Source organism: Nyctibius grandis, chromosome 2 (genome assembly GCF_013368605.1).
Source record: "Nyctibius grandis isolate bNycGra1 chromosome 2, bNycGra1.pri, whole genome shotgun sequence".
Classification (NCBI taxonomy): Eukaryota; Metazoa; Chordata; class Aves; order Nyctibiiformes; family Nyctibiidae; genus Nyctibius; species Nyctibius grandis.
In genome coordinates this window covers 117,799,805-117,818,574 of record NC_090659.1, presented here as the reverse complement: position 1 = coordinate 117,818,574, position 18,770 = coordinate 117,799,805, and the positions used below count along the sequence as shown (strand labels likewise).

General features: G+C 39.8%; 1 protein-coding gene across 1 annotated transcript in view; it reads left to right on the top strand.

Moving 5' to 3' along the window:
* The window catches only part of TYR (tyrosinase), a 49,342-nt gene extending 30,786 nt beyond the window's left edge, over positions 1-18,556 (top strand). Inside the window, exons 4-5 of the mRNA XM_068395182.1 lie at positions 9,651-9,832; positions 18,333-18,556. Coding sequence (XP_068251283.1) covers positions 9,651-9,832; positions 18,333-18,556 — 406 coding nt within the window. The remainder of the gene's footprint in view (positions 1-9,650; positions 9,833-18,332) is intronic.
* The last annotated feature ends 214 nt before the right edge of the window (positions 18,557-18,770 follow it).

Sequence of the window (18,770 nt, the reverse complement as noted above, 5' to 3'; positions counted from 1 at the left end):
AAACATGGTACTTTTCTCACCCACATGTAGCTACCTTCTATTCATCAGAAGAAATTATCACTTTGCCACTGTAGATGTGATTTATATATTACATGCCCTTGTACACCTCAATAATGACAATCTCTCAGTCTCAAAAGAATTGCATTACAGAGCACGGAGTGGGTTACATAGAGTCAATCCAGCTACCTCCACAGCAGTCCATTTTAATCTGCTTGTTATCTTTCTCTTCAGGGGAAACTAGTTATTAAACTTCAGAGAGGCTGGCATTTGTACTATCTCTTACTTCAAGTGATGTTTTTCTGTTAGCTGCAAACTTGTGACAAAGATGAACCTGAGAAAGTTAACAGAGGTTACACACTCCCAGCAAATGTTAACTGTTTTTTTTCCATGTAACACATGGTTGCATTTGTATTTCCTTATTTACAAAGCACAGAGGACACTCCATCATCTTTCATGTATACCTTGGGTTTTGCAGTGTTGGACAGGATTGGAGACCTAAATCTGAATGAGACACAAATATTTCTAGGCAAAAATTGCCCTGGTTTGACAGCAAGGGGTGAAATAACACACATGATGACAGCTGTTTTAAGGAATAAGAATGTCTCTCCTGCACCTAGGAAGAGTCGTTTCTGGCTTCCATTGGTGTAAAACAGAGGCTGGCTTTACTGTCTTTTTCCCTCTTGTTTCCTTTATCTGATACTTTCTAAGCACCCAGTTTGAGCAGTGCCATAAATGAGAACAAAGGAGATAGAAGGAAGTACAGATGCTTGTAGTGGGATGGTGAAGCAGAGCAGTGCCAAGATCTTCAGGCGCCACATGGCTCCCCAGATCTGGTGGTACTTTGTAATGGGTGGGCAGGTGTGGGAATGGTGCACATTATTATGCCTCATCCAGAGAATGGTCCTTTAGGAGGCAGCTTGCAGCCAATGTCAATCTGGCTGGGTAAGTAAGGGGCTTCATGTCAACTGCACGTTGCCCTTCAGCGTTGCAGGTGGTCTAGTCCACTGTGGTCCACAAAAACAAACAACATTTTTGTTCAGAAGGTGAAGTAAAGGGAAACAACAAAGTAGGCCAGACCCTTCCTGAAAATGAGTATTCATATTCCTGAGACATATAACTGATCTACACGGGAATATTTGCTCCAAGAAAAAAAATTAGAAGCACAACATTATATGAGGGAACAGCTCCACTGGGCTTTTAATGGATGCTTTAGCATCCTTGTCTGTTTTGTGCAAGTCTGTGTTTGAAGTGTTAGGGCTTGCCAAATCTGGTAGCCCAATAGAGGTATGGCTACCACAGCCCCGTGTTCTCAAGTCTAACCAGTAGTGAAGCTGAGCATGTATTTCCAATAGGCACATATACACACAATAATTATATATATGCATATACATATATGCATATGTGGTTGACCAGCTACACAGATCAACACAAAAAATACATCACCCACATAAATTCCAACACCACCAACAACCTCATCCACTTGCCCTCTGCTGACCAGGATGAAAGCCTGTTATGGGAAAATATACATACATGTATATATATATACACAGTCTGGATTCCCCAGTAACTGGCGTTAGACACCCAGTTTACCCATTAACTGCCCCTGGAATGCCTGGTCTCCCAGTTGTCTCACCCACAGGCAGACACACACACGTGCAAACAGGTCTCTCCAGTAGCTGGTTCAGGGCAGTCCTCAGCAGTGATTCAACAGTGAGGGAGACATAGCCTGAGAGGTCTTGGATGGGTTTCCCACCATCTTAATTTTTAATCAGACACTTGCATTATGACTGGTGCAATTTGTTTACAACCTGCCTGAGAGTCCCTGTAGTGTCTTTAGCCATCTTAAAACAGAAAGAAAAAAAAAGACTGCAATATAACCGCATACACTGGCAAACAGTACAGTGCCTTGACTTTACAACCTCAGCATAAGCAGCTCTTCCAGGACTGAAGCACCGACGTTTCTCCCAAATGCTTGGGATGGGAATTACCTGAGGTGACTTTGTAATACCAGCTGACTAGTGCCAACTTTTAAAATGATGACTACTGTGTAATCACAGTCCTTGGACTGGTATTTCAGCTTTCCTCAATTTGTTTCCCTTTCCCTTTCCCTTTCTTTCCAAATGCAAATACATGTTGTTTGCCAGATTTCTTTTACAGAATGTCAGATCTCATGATACTGAAATAAATTGTATATATGAGCTCTAAGCAACAATGTTCTGCCTTCCTTCTGCCATAATCAGACTGATCTAGCCTCTGTCTCACAACTGTAGATGAGGAATGAAAGTCTCTGTGTCAAATCTGACAGAACTGGTGACATGGCTTCATATTTGAATGCGATAAAGTTATTAGTGGCTTACAAAGTTGCCACGTAGCAGCTGAATCGTTAGTTCTGTCTGTGTGCAGGCTTAGCTGAGGTGTGGATTTGTCAGGCTACTAGAAACAAAGGACAGTTTCACACTGCTTTAAGTCAGCTTCACATGGCACATAGGTTAAGAGGAAGATACAGTACTGCTTACCAATTAGTGCTACCTGGAGGTTCTCACCTCTGTTCCTCCCTTATGCTGGTACTGGCCATCATGCAAAAGCATAATGAATCTGTGGTGGTGGTCTGTGACTTTATTTCACCTCAGCTATCCCAGAACAAATGAAAAATAATGAGATGCTTAGTTTTAAATCAAACCAATTCCTTAATCCTGGTTATGGCATGGTTGTGCAAACACTTACCAGGAAAGTGAGGACAAGAAGGTAGGAGGAAAGCAGGACTGTGTTCTCTGTAGTGGTACAGACCTAGATTGACCATGACCCTTCACCATAAGGGGACTGTAGTCCTCCCACTGGGGACACCTGCAGTGTCACACATATTCCTGGTTGCATGGCAGAGGAATTCATATAGAGGCACTGAACCCTCTTCTTCCCTCTTTCCATCTCTCCAGCTGTCCTTAATGACAAGGTAAAACACACCTGATTAAACTTCTCCTAGAAAATCTCCCTGAAGGGCCAGTTAGGTTTACACTATGTGTCAATGTCTCTGCAGTAGTTCAATACAAGGCAATATTTAATAACAGATATTTAAGGTTTGGTTTCTCCTTCTACATTGCAATTGGTCAAGTGTAGCTCTGCTCATGACTGTGGAGGCACGCTGTTGGGAAACAGCTCTTAGAAGAGGTTCTTCAAAATGATAAAGAAAATGCTTACTCTCATTGTTTTACTCTACTTTTTTAAGGTTTTAAGATTTTTTTCCTGTGAACAGCATCTTTTTTTCAGAGCATACAACACTACCTGGAACAGTATGAAGTTATCCAGCCTATATACAGCAGTGCTCTTATACTCTGCTTGATATTTCCCAATGGCAACATAAACCCATTTATTTCTTGACTCATCCTTTCATTAGCTATAATCCCATTGCATATATTATTCATAGAATAATATGAATTCAGAAATATATATTGGTGGCATTTTTTTAAACATCCTCAAATCAATCTTATTTTTCCCCCCATTCTTTAAACAAAGGGTTATTTTTTTCAAATTAATTTTCCACTAAGGCTCATTTCATTTCACTTTGTATAATCTGGTATGTAAGGAGCAGAACAAGGAAAATATTCAGGTCTATTTACATGCAATTAAATGGAAGTGATATATCCATGTCTTTTATAGATAGTTTTAATATTCTTTGTAAAAGCACCTTACCGCACTAAAACTCTTTGCAAAAGCATTTCCCGAGAATGAATATTTAAACTGCCAAAGCATCAATATACAAGGTGTCTTTGTTACTTTTTACCCCATATCAGCTCTTTAGGCCTATCAGTGATGGTACACACAAGTATTAAGCTCATTAACAGTTAGAGAGACCTGTATACAGATACATAGCAAAAAACTTTAAAATAATTGAGACGACATGCTTTGCAATAGTATAACCTGACTCCAGGAGGTATCATTGTCTGGTAGGCACAAAGTGGTGCCATAGTTGAGGTCCCACTCCGCTGCAGGGTGTCTAGTGTGGACTGAGGCAAGTCCTTTTTACTCTGTGCCTATTTTCTCTAAAGTAAAACAAGGCTTCTAACACTTTCTAAAATTTCTCTAATATGCAAGAAGATTATTCATTGCTTTTGTGACTTTTTGGGAATCCCTCTGACTAGATAACATCCCTTAGCTATTTCTGAATCAAGTATGTGGCTTCTGACTGAACTAGAGAGTTTAAGTGATAGTGAATTTATCATGTCCCTAGATTAGTTTTTCCAATGTTTAAATGCAAACACTAAGCCTTATTTTAGCTTAAATTTGTCTAAATCCGTCCCATTCTACAATATTAAAATACTGTCTCTTACCACAAAAATAATCTTTGTATAGACTGTTGATCATCATAATCTAGTAATTCTAAAACCTTCAATATTTGCTTTACTAAAACAACCACTACAAAATAATTTCTACTTCAGAGATATAGAGAGATTGAGGATTTTGAGTTCTAAATGTGAGACAGGGCATCATTCAAAACTCAAATTATTATCCTATCCCTTTCAGTTCCTTAGCCTCTTACTTGGGACATGCAGTTTTGACTTCTTCAAGCAAAGGAAGAATCCTTCCAGACAGAAACAATCTTTGCTCTAATCTAAATAGAACTATTTTTTAATCTGTCTGAGGCCTTTCAATAAAAGCTGCCTCTTCTGAGTCAGTTTTGCTTGCTGCTGAAGAAATACAAAGGGCATTAGGGCTATCAGGCGACAGATCTCCATTTCAGTTAGTTCACTTCCATATTTTAAATTTCTGCTTCTTAAGTCCTGATCGCCCGTGACCCTTCTAGGTAAGAGTCATTAACCTGGAGGATCTATGGTTTATTCCTGCTAGATCCCAGGTTGGGTTCTTCCCATTTCCATTCCCTGAATAAAATTCCCGATGACTTTTGAATAGCTTTTCTCTTCTTTCCTTTATCCTTCCTTGTATTCCCCACCACAGTCACATCCCATCTGCTCTCTTCAGCGCTGCCAACATCTCCCATATGATGCCAGTCTAGCTGGAATTGCAATGTTAAAAAAGTCTCCATGTCTGAAAAATGTCACTCCTGCCTATACAAATAACTAATTATCTGCTTGCCTTCTTTGTCTACATGCTGAGGAAGAAAGAAATCAACCAGACTGCTGTAGGAGTCAGACAGATTTCTCTCTCACTGAACTTCTGCCCAGTACTTTTTTTTGCACAGAAGGAATATGGAGGTTGGATATCACAGAGTCCTGATCTGATCCTTCAGCTGTCTTTTTGTTACCTTTAGTCTCATTACCTCAAAAAAGGGAGGAAAAGTGGAATAAAATGGCCCATCAGAAGTAATTTAATTCATAGTCCTGCTTTGTTAGGCTCTCAGGGCCAGGGGAGGATGCAGAGGTTCATATGAAGAGAACACAATAGCAGTAGTTTGCCAAGATAATCAACAATTCCAGGGAGCTCAGGTCTCCTGTTTTGCCATGATCCTGGCTTTTCTACCAGAAACTTTGTCACTCCATGAAGGGACCAGCTAATTGCATCAGCATTTTGTCTCCCTGCATGTAGCTTTAATTCTGCAGCCCTAAGCTCTTCCAAGTTTGCAGCTACTGAGCAGAAAACAAGTATATATTTTCAAGGTACTAAAATGAAATAACTTACAACATGGCTGCTTTTAAGGGAATAAAAGAAAAACTTCTATCAACAGTAAGTGGATCAACATCTGATGATGGAAGTATTGATTTCTCTCTGTCACAGAAACCATGTGCCCGTTATCGGATAAAGCAACCGTTTCTGTAGGCCAAGGCACATGAAAGAATTGTCAGATGATCCATTGTAGCTGTTCAGACATGTTCTCTTTCCCTACAGAAAGGATAGCACTGCATGAAGGAGAGCACATGTGATGCTAACTGCCTTAAATGTAGCCAGAGATTGAGAAAGCACCTTATATGAGGAAAAAAGTACCCTACAATGTGTAATTCAGTGGTCCTGGTACCCTGAAATAAAAGACAGTGTGATTATTTTCTCCAGATATACTTTTTTTTGGCCCAAGACTTTTCAGTTAAGAGAAGTCCCCAAGGATAGGGGTACTGTGCCAATGCCACTACCTGGCTGATAGTAAAAGCCATAGACTGCTTCAGGATTTCAGTTTTCCTTGAAAATGTATGAAGGGAGTTAACAGCCTCAGTTGAGGAGTCATAAAAAGTAACTCTCTAATGTGAAATGGATTGTGGTGCCCAACAAGAACTATTTGTATTTCGCAACAGAGATATAGCTTAAGTTCTACCCTCTCCATTGATTTTCTCCCCAACTGGATGTAATTGGGAGGTTTCTTTTTCCACTCAGCTGGGAAACCTTTCTTGGAAGGCAAGACTAAGGTTCCTTCTTTCATAACTTGTCTTACAAAATATAAGTAAGGCAGGGAAATGGCAGTGCACCCCTTTTAAAAGGAGAAATACAAACAGATGAGGATGTAAAAAGTACTACTGTTATATTAAATCTGTCAGTTTTCTCAGGCAAAAGAGGAAAAACATGAAGATCCTCATGAAAACACAGAGCATCATGCATTATCTTGCCAAGAAAAAATGAGTATTGTGAGCCCATCTTACTGAACAAGCTGGGAACAAGACTTTAAGTGGAAAGAACAAATGCAACTTCACCTAATTGCTTTATTAGCAAGTAGAATATTATCCTACTCTTTCAAAGTGTCCAAAAAAAAAAAAAGGCCAAGATAAATGCACAGCGCCAGATATTCTAAAGGGTGTAATAGAAAGTGTGACACTTAAAACCCTAATGGATGTTTCTGAGATTTCTGTGGTAGCATACAGATACATTAGATGAAACAGATTTCAATGAAGATTACATGGTGTTATGCTGGCTAAAGGAGAAAACTGTTCATAAACAACTCAGTGAATTGTGCAACATATTTTGTGCATCAGCACAACTCATCATATCAGTAATTAGAGACATACAATTGCCTCTAAAATCTAAGGATCAGCTGCAAGGGCAGACAATCCAATGTTCCTGCTACTGCTAAGAAAAGGTTGATATCTAGTGTGGGAACCACACTGCAAATGAAGGAATCCAAAAGTACATATGTTCATTTCCATGGAAATGCTTTGCATTTGCATTCTTCTTGAAAGATTACTGGCCTAAGGATGCTTCTTGAAACTGCTTATGAAACGGCAACATTTAAGTCATCCAGAGAGGATGCTGCATTTCAGGGCATGTCAAACAAAGCTATTTCAGGCGAATGATGACTTCTAGCTCTGAACCTTGTGCTCATCAGCTCTCCAGATTTTCATAATGAGAATGCTCAGCGTTTTCTAAAAATCAGGCCCCAAGAAGTACCTCAGATTGAGCATTCTGGATCATCACCAGACTTTGAAAACCTGACCCAAGTCCTATCTCTGTTGCCTTCTTAAAATATTACCATGTTCCCATAACCGAGGTATCTCTGTACCTCTAACAGCCGTGTGCTGCAGAGAAGAGCTATCTCAGCTCCCATCTACAACTGCTAGGAAAACAACGCACTGATGATCAGGGCGCCTTGCCCAAGACACAAGTAAAAGCCAGGCAGGGAAATGATTGGAGTCCAACACACATCCCTCATCCCCTCAAGCTAAACTAATGTCCTGGTTTCCTATATATTCTATGCCTTTTTAAATGATTACTGAATCTCTCTATGCTGTTCTCCAAAGATGTAATCCAATTACAGGTTTTGTTCAAACTTTCTTATGATAAGTGCAGCTGAACCCTTGATATCATTGTTTAAATTTATACATCTGAAAGCTTCAGCTGACCATTATTATTCTGACAAGAGTTTTTCTAGACAGGGCTGATGAAATTAACTGAAGAGAGCCACAAATGAAGATTTTAATCAAGATTAATACCTGCATTGCTAAGGGTTTACAAGATGTATGAAAATAGTGATGTAGTCATCTACTAAATCTTTTGATCCTAAAAAAAAGAACTAAGGCTTCGGCCCTACCTCTGTTTTGATGAGTGTGGGAGGGCTTTAATTTGGTCGGGTAAGCAGAGCATTTCTCAACATTTCTGCCCAAAGATAGGAGGTAAAAATCTACTGGCAGAATCCCTGGACGCTCTGTAGAAATCCTGATACTGCCGAGCACTTGCATTTGGGTCTGTGTTTCTGAGATAACTTGAGTCCCTTGAACAGCTGGTTAACAATTATAAGAGAGGGAAAACCTGTGTCCTCCAGCCAGTGGCCAGTGTCAGGGAGCAAGAACTGTTGAGCCAAGATCTCAATTAAAGTACAATCTAAGGTCTCTTTAGACCATTTCCACCCCTCATAAGTGATAAATGAATTCAGTGATCCTTCCCTGAGCATATGCTGATAATCCCCTCCTACCAATATCTTCTGATCAAGCATGGGGTCCCCTTTCTTCACATATAAGGTATCTGGATCTGTTCCCCTTGTCGCATCTTGCCAACTCCTCTATTCAACCATCCAGGTGTCTGCTGACAAGCCAAAGTCACCATGTAAACAGCAGGGGGTCAGGGAAAGGATTTGAGGACTGAAACAAAGTGAAGAATTGAGCATGAAAAGCTCAGATACAAAGGGAGGAGAAAAAAGAATGTTTTGGAGAGTTGTTAATTTTCCTTTCCAAAGACATCCAGTAGCTGACTTGAAAATGTCAATACAAACTCTTCCTATACTGCAGCCTTTAAGCTTTCTCCTTCCAAGTTAGAGAACAGACATACAGCCCTGTGCTGACAGACAGCTAATGGGAGAAACTTTGGCAGGGAAAAATGGAAAGAAGCAGCTGAAGTCAGAGGTGTGGGTAACAGCTTGTATTGGGTTTGCGTGACAAGGTGTTGGTAGTGAGGGGGCTGCGGGGTTGGCTTTTGTGAGAAGATGCCAGAATCTGCCCTTATGTCAGATGGAGCCAATGCCAGCTGTCTCCAAGATGGACCCGTCACTGGCCAAGGCTGAGCCCATCAACAACGGTGGTAGCACCTCTACAAAAACATATTTAAGAAAATGTAAAAAAATCTGATGTGCAACAGCATCTGGGAGAGAGGAGTGAGAATATGTAAAACAACTGTGCAGACACCAAGGTCAGTGAAGAAGCTATGGCTGGAGAAAGACTCTTTCCTGGTAGCTGGGATTCATATAGCTTCTCTCTTCTTCCTCAGATGTTTCCACCTCTTTGGTGATGTCAAACCAACCATGGTGTAGCCATACTTCAATGCAGGTGTGAAAACCCTTGGTAAGAAAATAGAGGAAGAGGAACCGGACTGAACAGCTGGCAACAAGATCATTCACAACTAGCCATAAATGTTTCTGAGGGTGAGGAGGAAGGACTGAGGTCTTTAATCCTTTTCTCTCTGTCCTTCACAACCATGTGAATTCCTGAGCAGAAATTGCAGTTAGCTCACAGTGAGACAGTGAATCGCATTTATGGAATTTAAAAGCATATTCAGTCTCTCTACAGCACTGCAGGCCTTTCCTTTTTGTAGGCTTGCATAGGAACTCAGCAGGGAAGTAGCTATCACCAAATAATTTGGAAAACCTTAGATGCACATGAACACAAGCCATTACATGCTACTCTGTCCCCAGGGTTCACAAAAAAAAGCACCAACACTTTTTTTAATCTTCAAGAAGAAAAAATTTCTGCCATTCTCCACCATTAATTGACATGCTTTTTCTTCTACAGCATTTTTGAGCGATGGTTAAGAAGACACAGGCCCATGCTAGAAGTTTACCCAGCAGCCAACGCACCCATTGGGCACAATCGAGAAAATTACATGGTGCCCTTTATCCCGCTTTACAGAAATGGAGAATTTTTTAAACCCTCCAGAGAGCTGGGGTATGACTATGAGTATCTGCAAGAACCAGGTAATGTTACTATTTTGGGTAAATGTCAAATTTGTTGCCTATAACATGGAATACGTCCGTAAAATAAGAAGATATTAAAAAATCCTTCTATTCCAGATTTTTCCCTGAATATAGTCCCAAATTGTACCTGCTTGTTTTCACATTTCTGGTCTGATGTAGAGTCAACGTGACACCATTACAAAAGTTCCAACCAAAAATCAGTCATTGACATCAATCCTATCTATTCTAGCCTACTAAGAGCAGAATATAACCCAAATGGTCAGCTCATGACCAGAACTGGGAAGAAAAATTGCTAGATTTTGAGTCTGCCATTTGCCCAGCTCACCTGTTACAGTGCAACACAAATGGGAACCAGTGGGATTTTCAGATTTCTGGACATGGTTTACAGGAGGGCAGATACAAAGCTCTATTTCTAGTTTACAAATGTAATCTGATCTCTTAAATACCCAGAGTAAAATTCACCACAGCACCAAAGGCCAAAACAAGGTCTGTGTAGCACTTAAAACAGTGATGCACTGACTTTGTGTTTGCCCTGTGGTTATTTATATGAACACAACTTAATCATTCATAATGCTAATTTCATTTAATAAAATTAATTTTGCACTGTTTAGTGATGGTTTTCACTTGCACTGCTGTTCAAAGATAGTTTTGAGTTGGGCATCTTGGCACAAGGAGAACAGAGGCCCTTGGGCCTGTAGCTGCTGGGAAACCTCAGGTAGACCAGGTCTCATGCTCAGAGTAGTGGACTTCGTAGTTTCACTTGAGTAGTACAGCCCTCCTTATTGTCTATGGGAAGGGTTAAAATCTGTTAAAGATATAAAGTTGCCTGGAACTGAGGATCACTCAGATACTTTGGCCTAAGCCTTTATAAAACTGGGCAATTGGAACAATAAGATCCTTGTGTTCACCACTGCCAAAAGCTACTCGGGTTGTGGGATGCAGTCGTCCTTGCAAAGCATTGGCCACTGAACAGGTAGGTTACTGGGCATGTTTGCTTTTCCTGTTGGAGGCAGAAAACTTTCTGTGAATGCAGCTCTCCAGTTAAAAGGCGATTAAGAGCTAAAAGTCCAATAACTACATAGCAAAAGCACCAGGGACAATTTAGCGATGCTAGCATTCTCATAGCTTGCTTTTTGTCTTTATCAAAACAGTATCAGTTCACAGGGCACCGCTGCTTTTCTGACGGAATTTGCTTGCTAAGGGAGGTGTATGGTTTCTGCATACTTGATAAATTGTCCAATCATGCATTTAGCTTGTTCGTTCACTTCTTAGCTGAAAACTAGCTTGATTCACTGTCACCCAGAAAATGCATTTTTGACTATTTTATGTGTAATAAAAGGAACCTGCAACTCTCCTGTATAATTGTTAAGGGTGTTTTAGTACTACAACCCAGAGACAGAAGTCAATATTTCTCCTAACATGCCATAAACAATTCGATCAACCTCAAGTATTCAGACAGAAAATAATCTAATAAATGCTTCAAATATAATCTCAAAATTATTTTGCTCTTATTAGTAGTATTTTTTTGCACTTTTGTTCAAGTTGCCATAATTTAATTCCTGATCAAGAGCAGAAATATTTATACATATTTTTAATAAAAGCCACTAGTTTCCTAAAACCACATTATTCTCAGAATTGTATCATTAAAAAAAAATGCCAAATACCATGATTTTCAGAAATACCAAGTCCTGAATTGGTACTGCAAAAGGAAGCAAATGGTAAACTATTTACTGTTAACAATTAGCTTCTGTTGCCTCCTGGTCTCTTCTCTTTTCCCAGAGGAGCACATAGTCCTCAGAAAATAAAATTCTTATTAAATTCTGCCAACATTGTTATCAAAGAGGCAAGGAAAACAGTTCCTTAATTATTTTGAAAGATCAACACAAAGAGTGAAATTCAACCTCATTTATAAAGCCCAGCTAATCCTCGGATGTCGCTCAATCCCTTGTTAATCTCACTGAGGAGACAGTTTAAGCTATTTCTTATCTGAAGGGAAGAACCAGTTACAAATGGAAAATGGGCTGGAATCTCAAAATGCAGATGTGGATTTTCTCAGTACTCCAGTGTTTAAACCTAGACTTTTCTCCAGAGAGGAATGCTGGGTTCCTGTTCAGAGGAACATAGGAGTAAACAGGAAGTTCTTGATAGAGGAGTTGAAGCAGGAAAGCCTGCTGACCCTCCCTGAAAGTTCCCATGTACTCAAGGGAGACAAGAAAGTCTGTGACTGGCAGCCAGGAGTTACTAGACAAATAGAAAAAAAGTTACAAAGAAAAAAAAATAATATCATAGCCGTGAAGGTCTGGGTGGTCGAGAAGAGGCAGCATTTCTGCAGATCTTCCAAATGAGAAGGAAGAGGAAAGGCAGAGAGGAAGAGGACAGGACAACGTGAGGAATGAGCACACAAGACCTGGCTCCGTCCTGTCCTCAGGACCTGGCTTGTTTGCTTTTAAAGGAAGTAACTGGAGGAAAGCAGCAAGGGCAGCAGTTCTGAGTTACAGCACTAGCGACTTGGTAGAGGTGAAGCAGGACTACACAGAGCATGATGAGGCTGGTTACAAGAAATACAACTTGGAAAGAATCCAGTGACAAAATGGCATTTTAATACTAAATTATATTGTTGCTGTTCTCCTGAGGAAAAGCTGGTGCCTGGAGCTCTGCTTTCCACTGAAAAGCAGATCAGTGTGTGACAGTATGTGGTTATTTTAATTGCAGCTTCATTTATTTTTATACATATGACAGCCCTGAAGTAGAAGTGGCCACAGTGTGGATGGAAATCCATCCCTCAGGAATCAGAGACATGTGTCAGAGTCTAGTTACTGGGGAGCTGATCTGAGCAGAAACCAGAGCAGACATCCAGCTTTCCTTGACATGAGAACCATGAACTGTAAAACTACCACAACCCGCATGGCTTACTGAAAACAAACATTTGTTAGCACCAATAAAAAAATTTGGAAGACTAACGGCACCAGCTAGCAATAGCTGTCAAAACAATTTTCTATAGCAAGAGATATTCCAAGCACTTACATTTGATGGCCTGGACTAAGTCTTTTCTATTTTTTTCTTCCAGAAAGAGGAACAGATAAATCCATAGACACAGCCCTGACTTTTCCACAGAAAATCTTCCTCTCTCAGTGGGAACAATTTAATGACCACTATATGTGTAGCCACGTGATTCACAATTTTTTTTGGAAAAGCAGGCAGCTACCCAATTATAAACCCAGGAACCTAACAATCAGTTGCAATTTTTGGACATCTTAGCTAAGAATCTTTGACACTCAGGGCAAAGCAAGGGATAAGAGTGTTGTGATTACAGTGTAGAAGGCCAGATTGCTCATGGATGTGTTGCAGGAGGAGAGCTCAGATCCAGAGTCTGACTGTAGCTCATTTCTATTTCTGGCTCTTCAGAAATTTGGTTGCAAAATCACATCCAGGTGAGTAGAAAATGTGGCAGCTGGCAAATATGGTACCACCTTTGAGAGATTCTGATGAGTCTTCTGACTCAGGAGCACACACAGTTGGCCACAATGCGAAAACAGGATGTTATGCATTTAAGAGCATATGATGAAATAGTGACATGCACAATAAAATGTGTATGTCAGGACAACAGGAAGCAACTAAAGGTGACAATACTTGAGAAATGCTACCTTGGAAAGTAGTTTACATTTATGAATTAAATAAAAGATGAGAAGAGAGCATTTTGGTCCCTGGATTTTCTTCAGGCAGAGATAGGTTAAGGTTAATTATAGCAGAAGAAGAGAATCAAAGAAAATAGGCTGCAAAAGTATATTGCTCAAGAAGAAGAGTATGAGCAGATATTTTGACCATTATATAATGATGCTTAACAGAGGAACAGAAACGTGGATTTTAAAAACTGTTTTGTTTTTTTCCTTTTTCCTGGGAGTCATTTAGGGGTAGAAAACTATCTTTTTGTGAGTTATTAACGACCTAGAAGCATAAAGTGTGGTGATATCAGGTATTCTATAGCCAGACCTCACCTCTTTTTTGAGAATTTGTATAAGCAAACTGTGAAAGAGCAGTTATGAAGTGCAAGTGTTAACTGAGTTTGTCAAACAAAAAGTAAACAGTACTGCTCTATAAATACACTCAGGAATATTTGATTTACCTGCTCTCAATACTCCAAAGTAATCAAATTTTGACAGTAATTCACTCTGCGGATGTGCTATTGTTGCCTGCGACTGGGTAGGACTCCACAGCAATGTTACTATGCAGAAGTAACAGGTGGAGGCAACTCTAAGCAACTTCAGCACTGAAAAACGAATTATAAAGCTGTTGTTAGCCATGCAGAAATGGTCTGATTCTCACTGCTTCTAGAGACAGCCACATGATGAAGGGTAGGCTATAGTTTCCTGATTTACCCACCTTGGGCTGAAGGTAGAACTGAAAGGGAGCACCTTGAATTTACATCAATAGATACTGTAGCTCTGCCATGAACAACCCACTCCACCCATTGCACAGCACCTCTTGCAGGCCAAAGATAGTGCACTAAGGCTGATGGTCTTCTCCAGACTTTCTCTCATTGTTGTCAGAAGACAACATTACAAAAGACTTTCCAAGCTGTAATGATGAGGAGACCTTGATTAAGTTAGTAGGACCTGTGAAATTTCCATCACTACAGAGGCCAGTGTGATCCTGCCCTAAGACAGACTGAGGGACTCAATAACTTGAATCCCTCTCAGTTCATCTTTGTAGTTTTTGATTGTGGAAGTCTCACCGGTATTTCCTTTGATCACTCAGAGGGACACAATCAATGAACCACAGACACACAAAAAATGGCAGAAGCCAAACAGAAAGAACTTTCTCACCAGGATAAGAAAAAATTTTCAAGCTTGACCTAGTAAGATATGTTTGTGCTGCCTCAAGGTTTGCTTTAAAATCTGGTGCCCATTAACAACCATGTTAGGAGTAGAAAAGCATGTAAAATGGAATAGCAAGACTCTGACATATCAGTGGGGCACATGGCAATAGATAAATAATAGAAAATTTGTTTTGTTTGCTTCTTGAATGGCCAGAGTTTTTATTTCTAATTTGTGGAATTAACCTTGGAAAGACTTTGTCATCCTCTAGTTTACATAGAAGGAATATGTAAAATATATAAATATTCTTTCAACATATCTTGAAATGCTAAGGGTTTTTTTCCATCCTTGGGATCCGTGATATCAATAATGTAGTTTGACAATACCACAAAAGGAAGATCTCAGGATGCCCAACAATAGATTGGCCATAGCACTTTTCTTCAATCATCATGGAAAGTCCACCTTATTACCATAAATATAGGAGACACACATTGTTTCACCTTAAAATTACACTGTTGTTGCTTCCTACCCTCTCAATGACATCCAGCAACCCACACAAAAAGGAGTGCTTGGTATTTTGAAATTACATTAAAAAAGAACTATCTGATGTACTGGGAGTAAGAAATTATTTGTTGCTGTTAGCTAGGGCTAATACTCTCTTTGAGAAGTAAGAGTATGTCAAGAGTTGAATTCTAAGACTGTGGCTGAGGTTAATCACTGCTATTTTCCTGTCAGAAAGTGCAAGATGAGGAGATATTGTTGGTATTAGTCACTAATGGGAGGGTAGATATCAAGCACCAGTCTGGCCTGGCTTCCTCTTTCTTGCTTTGTCATGAACCTATTGACTGAAAGGGCAATTTTAATTAATGCTCATGGCAGCTTCCAGGAAGGATTATCATTTCACTCCTAGCACTAATATAAAAGGAATGCAATTGGTGTTGGCTAATGTCTCCAACAAAGCAGCTGTGTGCTGTCCCCACCACCACCACTCCCTTGACACTTTTCCCAGGTAGTCATCAGCAGACATGGTTGCTGCAGTCTTGGGCCTTGCACAGTTAGAGATCAAAGAATTATGGTAATGGAATACTTGAAATCCCAGTTTGCATGATTTTAGCTGGCAAGAGTTGCCATGGCAACTTTATGATAGCGATGCCAAACACCTTTTGTGCAGCAGAAAGAAACAGTCAGTAGATGCCAGGAGGTGGCTTTTGGCTTTGAGTTAATTACAGAAACTGTACAGACTGATGCTGAAAGCAAGAGAAACGCCTGTTTGACTGATTATCAGGATATAATAAAATAGATTAATCCTTTCTGAAAGGGCCTGCTGTGAAATGTAACATCTCATCATCTCAAAGTCATGTTGTGTTTCACCAGGGAGAAGATAGCTCAGACCTCCAACTAATGTTGATGGAGGAGATGGTTCAAGGACACAGTATGAATTTAAGATGTTGCTTAGAAAACCCTCATATCCCAGATAAATTCTGCAAGGAAGAGAACTTGGTGATAATGCTCTTTTTCCATAACATTAAACCAGTATCTAGTTCTTGTTATGTATCCATTTTCCTTTATCATGCGCATACTTCTGTTTAAATAGCCAGATTGTTTCTAATTTAGACATATTTGCAATATAAATATAGAAGAGTTGAGTTAAAAAACATTGCAGTTACAAAGTCAAGCACACAAGTTAAGAACTCACAGCATTGAAGTTGTCTACATAGCCATAATTCACCATTCACCTCTACGTGTATGCATTATCTTTAATTGTACACTATTTTTTCCCCAGACCCCCACCTTATTCACTACACAGCATAGACAGCATTCATTAAGAACCAGATGTCCAATCCTTTTTTCTTTTTGATTTTCTTTTTCTCAGTTAAGCAGTGCTGCACGCTTTATTAAGTTAAGTATGTTGCACACTTTTAAAATGCTATCCTGAAGATGTTTCCTCTACCGTTTTTCTTTGGTGCTGATCACGACAGCACCTGAGTCCTGCAGAAATATTAATTTATATTCACAATACAAAGGATTCAGTGAATGGTGCTGTCCTCATTTGACAGATGAGAAATGAAGGATTAAGGAAGTAATGTACCTCATACCCGGAGGTTTGTGAGGTTCACTCTGAAACATCAAGAACCTATTATTTTTGTAATTCTTAGTGTTATATAGCATTTAAACATCTAATGAGGTCAGAAGCAGAAGGCTGAATGGGCAGACTCTTGCAAATACAATCTCAGAATACAGAGTTGGATTAACTGGAAAACAAGGACCACGAAAATAGCAACCAAACATTTCCCAAAGTGAAGTTGAGTTGTAGGGATAAATAAACTATATTCAGCCTAAACTCAGTGTAAATTGGAATTACATTTCAGAAAGTGATTCAGACATCAAGTGCTAAGGACAGCTTAACCTTAAAGGTACTGCAGACCAAAAGCATCTTTTCAGAGCACAGTGCACACAACAGCATACACTCAGAAGCACCACGATCCAGGAAGATATACGGGATTACTTTTCTGGGCACCAATGAAAATGCAAGATGGCAGGAAGATATTTATAGTTTTTGTGTGGGTATACTACACTAAACATGATTGACCATATTTAAATCAGCCCAGATGCATGAACACTATGTAAAACAAACCACATTAGAGGGTCCCTCCATAGGAGTCCCCTTTTCTTTCCCTAATAGATAATAATTACTGCTAATAACACCAATACCAGCTAGTAATCGTGAGATACTCCTTGGCCCAAGTGGACAGGTATTCCCATTTCTCAACTTCAAGCCAAGAAGTTGTTGGGCGCATTGTGAAGAGTTCACCTTCCAACCTCTGTTGTGAAGTGAGAGCCCCATATGACAGGGTTTTCATAACTCATTAGTCATAGTGAGAAAAACAGAGACACAAACACACACATTCATACCACAAATCAAGAAGGCACTGATTATCTAATCAGTGAGAAGCTGCCCTGGATTCACCAAAGAAAGAAGCTCCAATTCTTTCTTTAAGGATTTCTTGTGCAGAGAGTGACCAGAGAATAATTGTCCACTGCCTCTCCCCACACAAGAACTATATAATGAAATGAGCATGTAGCAGGTTCAAAATTATTGAAAGGAAGCTTCTTTTTTTCCCACCCTACATGTGGTTAAGACAAGGATCTCCTTGCTGCAAGAAGTTGTGATAAAAGTTCAAAGAGCAGATAGAAAAGCTGATGGAAGGAAAAAAAATCCTCCAATAACTATTATGTACAATGACACCACATTTGGTTCAGGAAATCCCCGAGCTGAAAATTATTGGAGGCTCGGTAAGTATTTTGTGACAGGATTATAACAGGCTTGACCTGCTCTCTTCCTAGTGCTCTGCTTCAGTTATTGTTTCCAACAGGATGCATAGCTAGCAGGATCTTTAGCCATACTGTATCAAACTTCTCGGGTTATAGCCTTAAAGTTTTGACAAAACCATAAAGATCACTGGGGACAGTGAACTCTCTTCCTGCCCTTAATATGAAGATTGAGAAACAAACTACAAGGACTGAAGAGATCTGTTTAAAACTGTTTGTGACCTTCAAACATTTTTTACCAATGTGGTCTCTTTTTTCACTCAGCCTTCTAGTATTATCTGTTATACTACTTCTATAAATGGACAGTACATTGCATCATGTAAAAGGACCTTTCCTTTTCTGTCTTTTTTTTCCAGCACTTGATTCTTTCCAGGAATTTTTAATACCCTACCTTGAGCAAGCCCGTCAGATCTGGCCGTGGCTGGTTGGAGCAGCTGTGATTGGAGGCATAGTTACTGCTGTGCTCACAGGGCTCATTCGGGCCTGCCGGAAGAAAAGAAGAGGCTCTTCTTCAGAGATACAACCCTTGCTCATAGAAAGTGAAGATTACAACAATATATCTTATCAGTCCAATTTCTAGAGGCCTCCAGTAACTCAGTGATGCTACTAAGGTGCTAATCAAACATGCAGTGTTTGATTCATGTTTACAAATACCTTGTTGAGGTGTGCCGCATAAGCAGGATGGGCAGTTTCGCTTCTCAAGCGTCTTGTAATCTCCAGTGTTGTAATATCTTATCGGATCCACTACTACAAAAATCTCCCAGATCCAATATAAGTTACCATACCACCCAAGG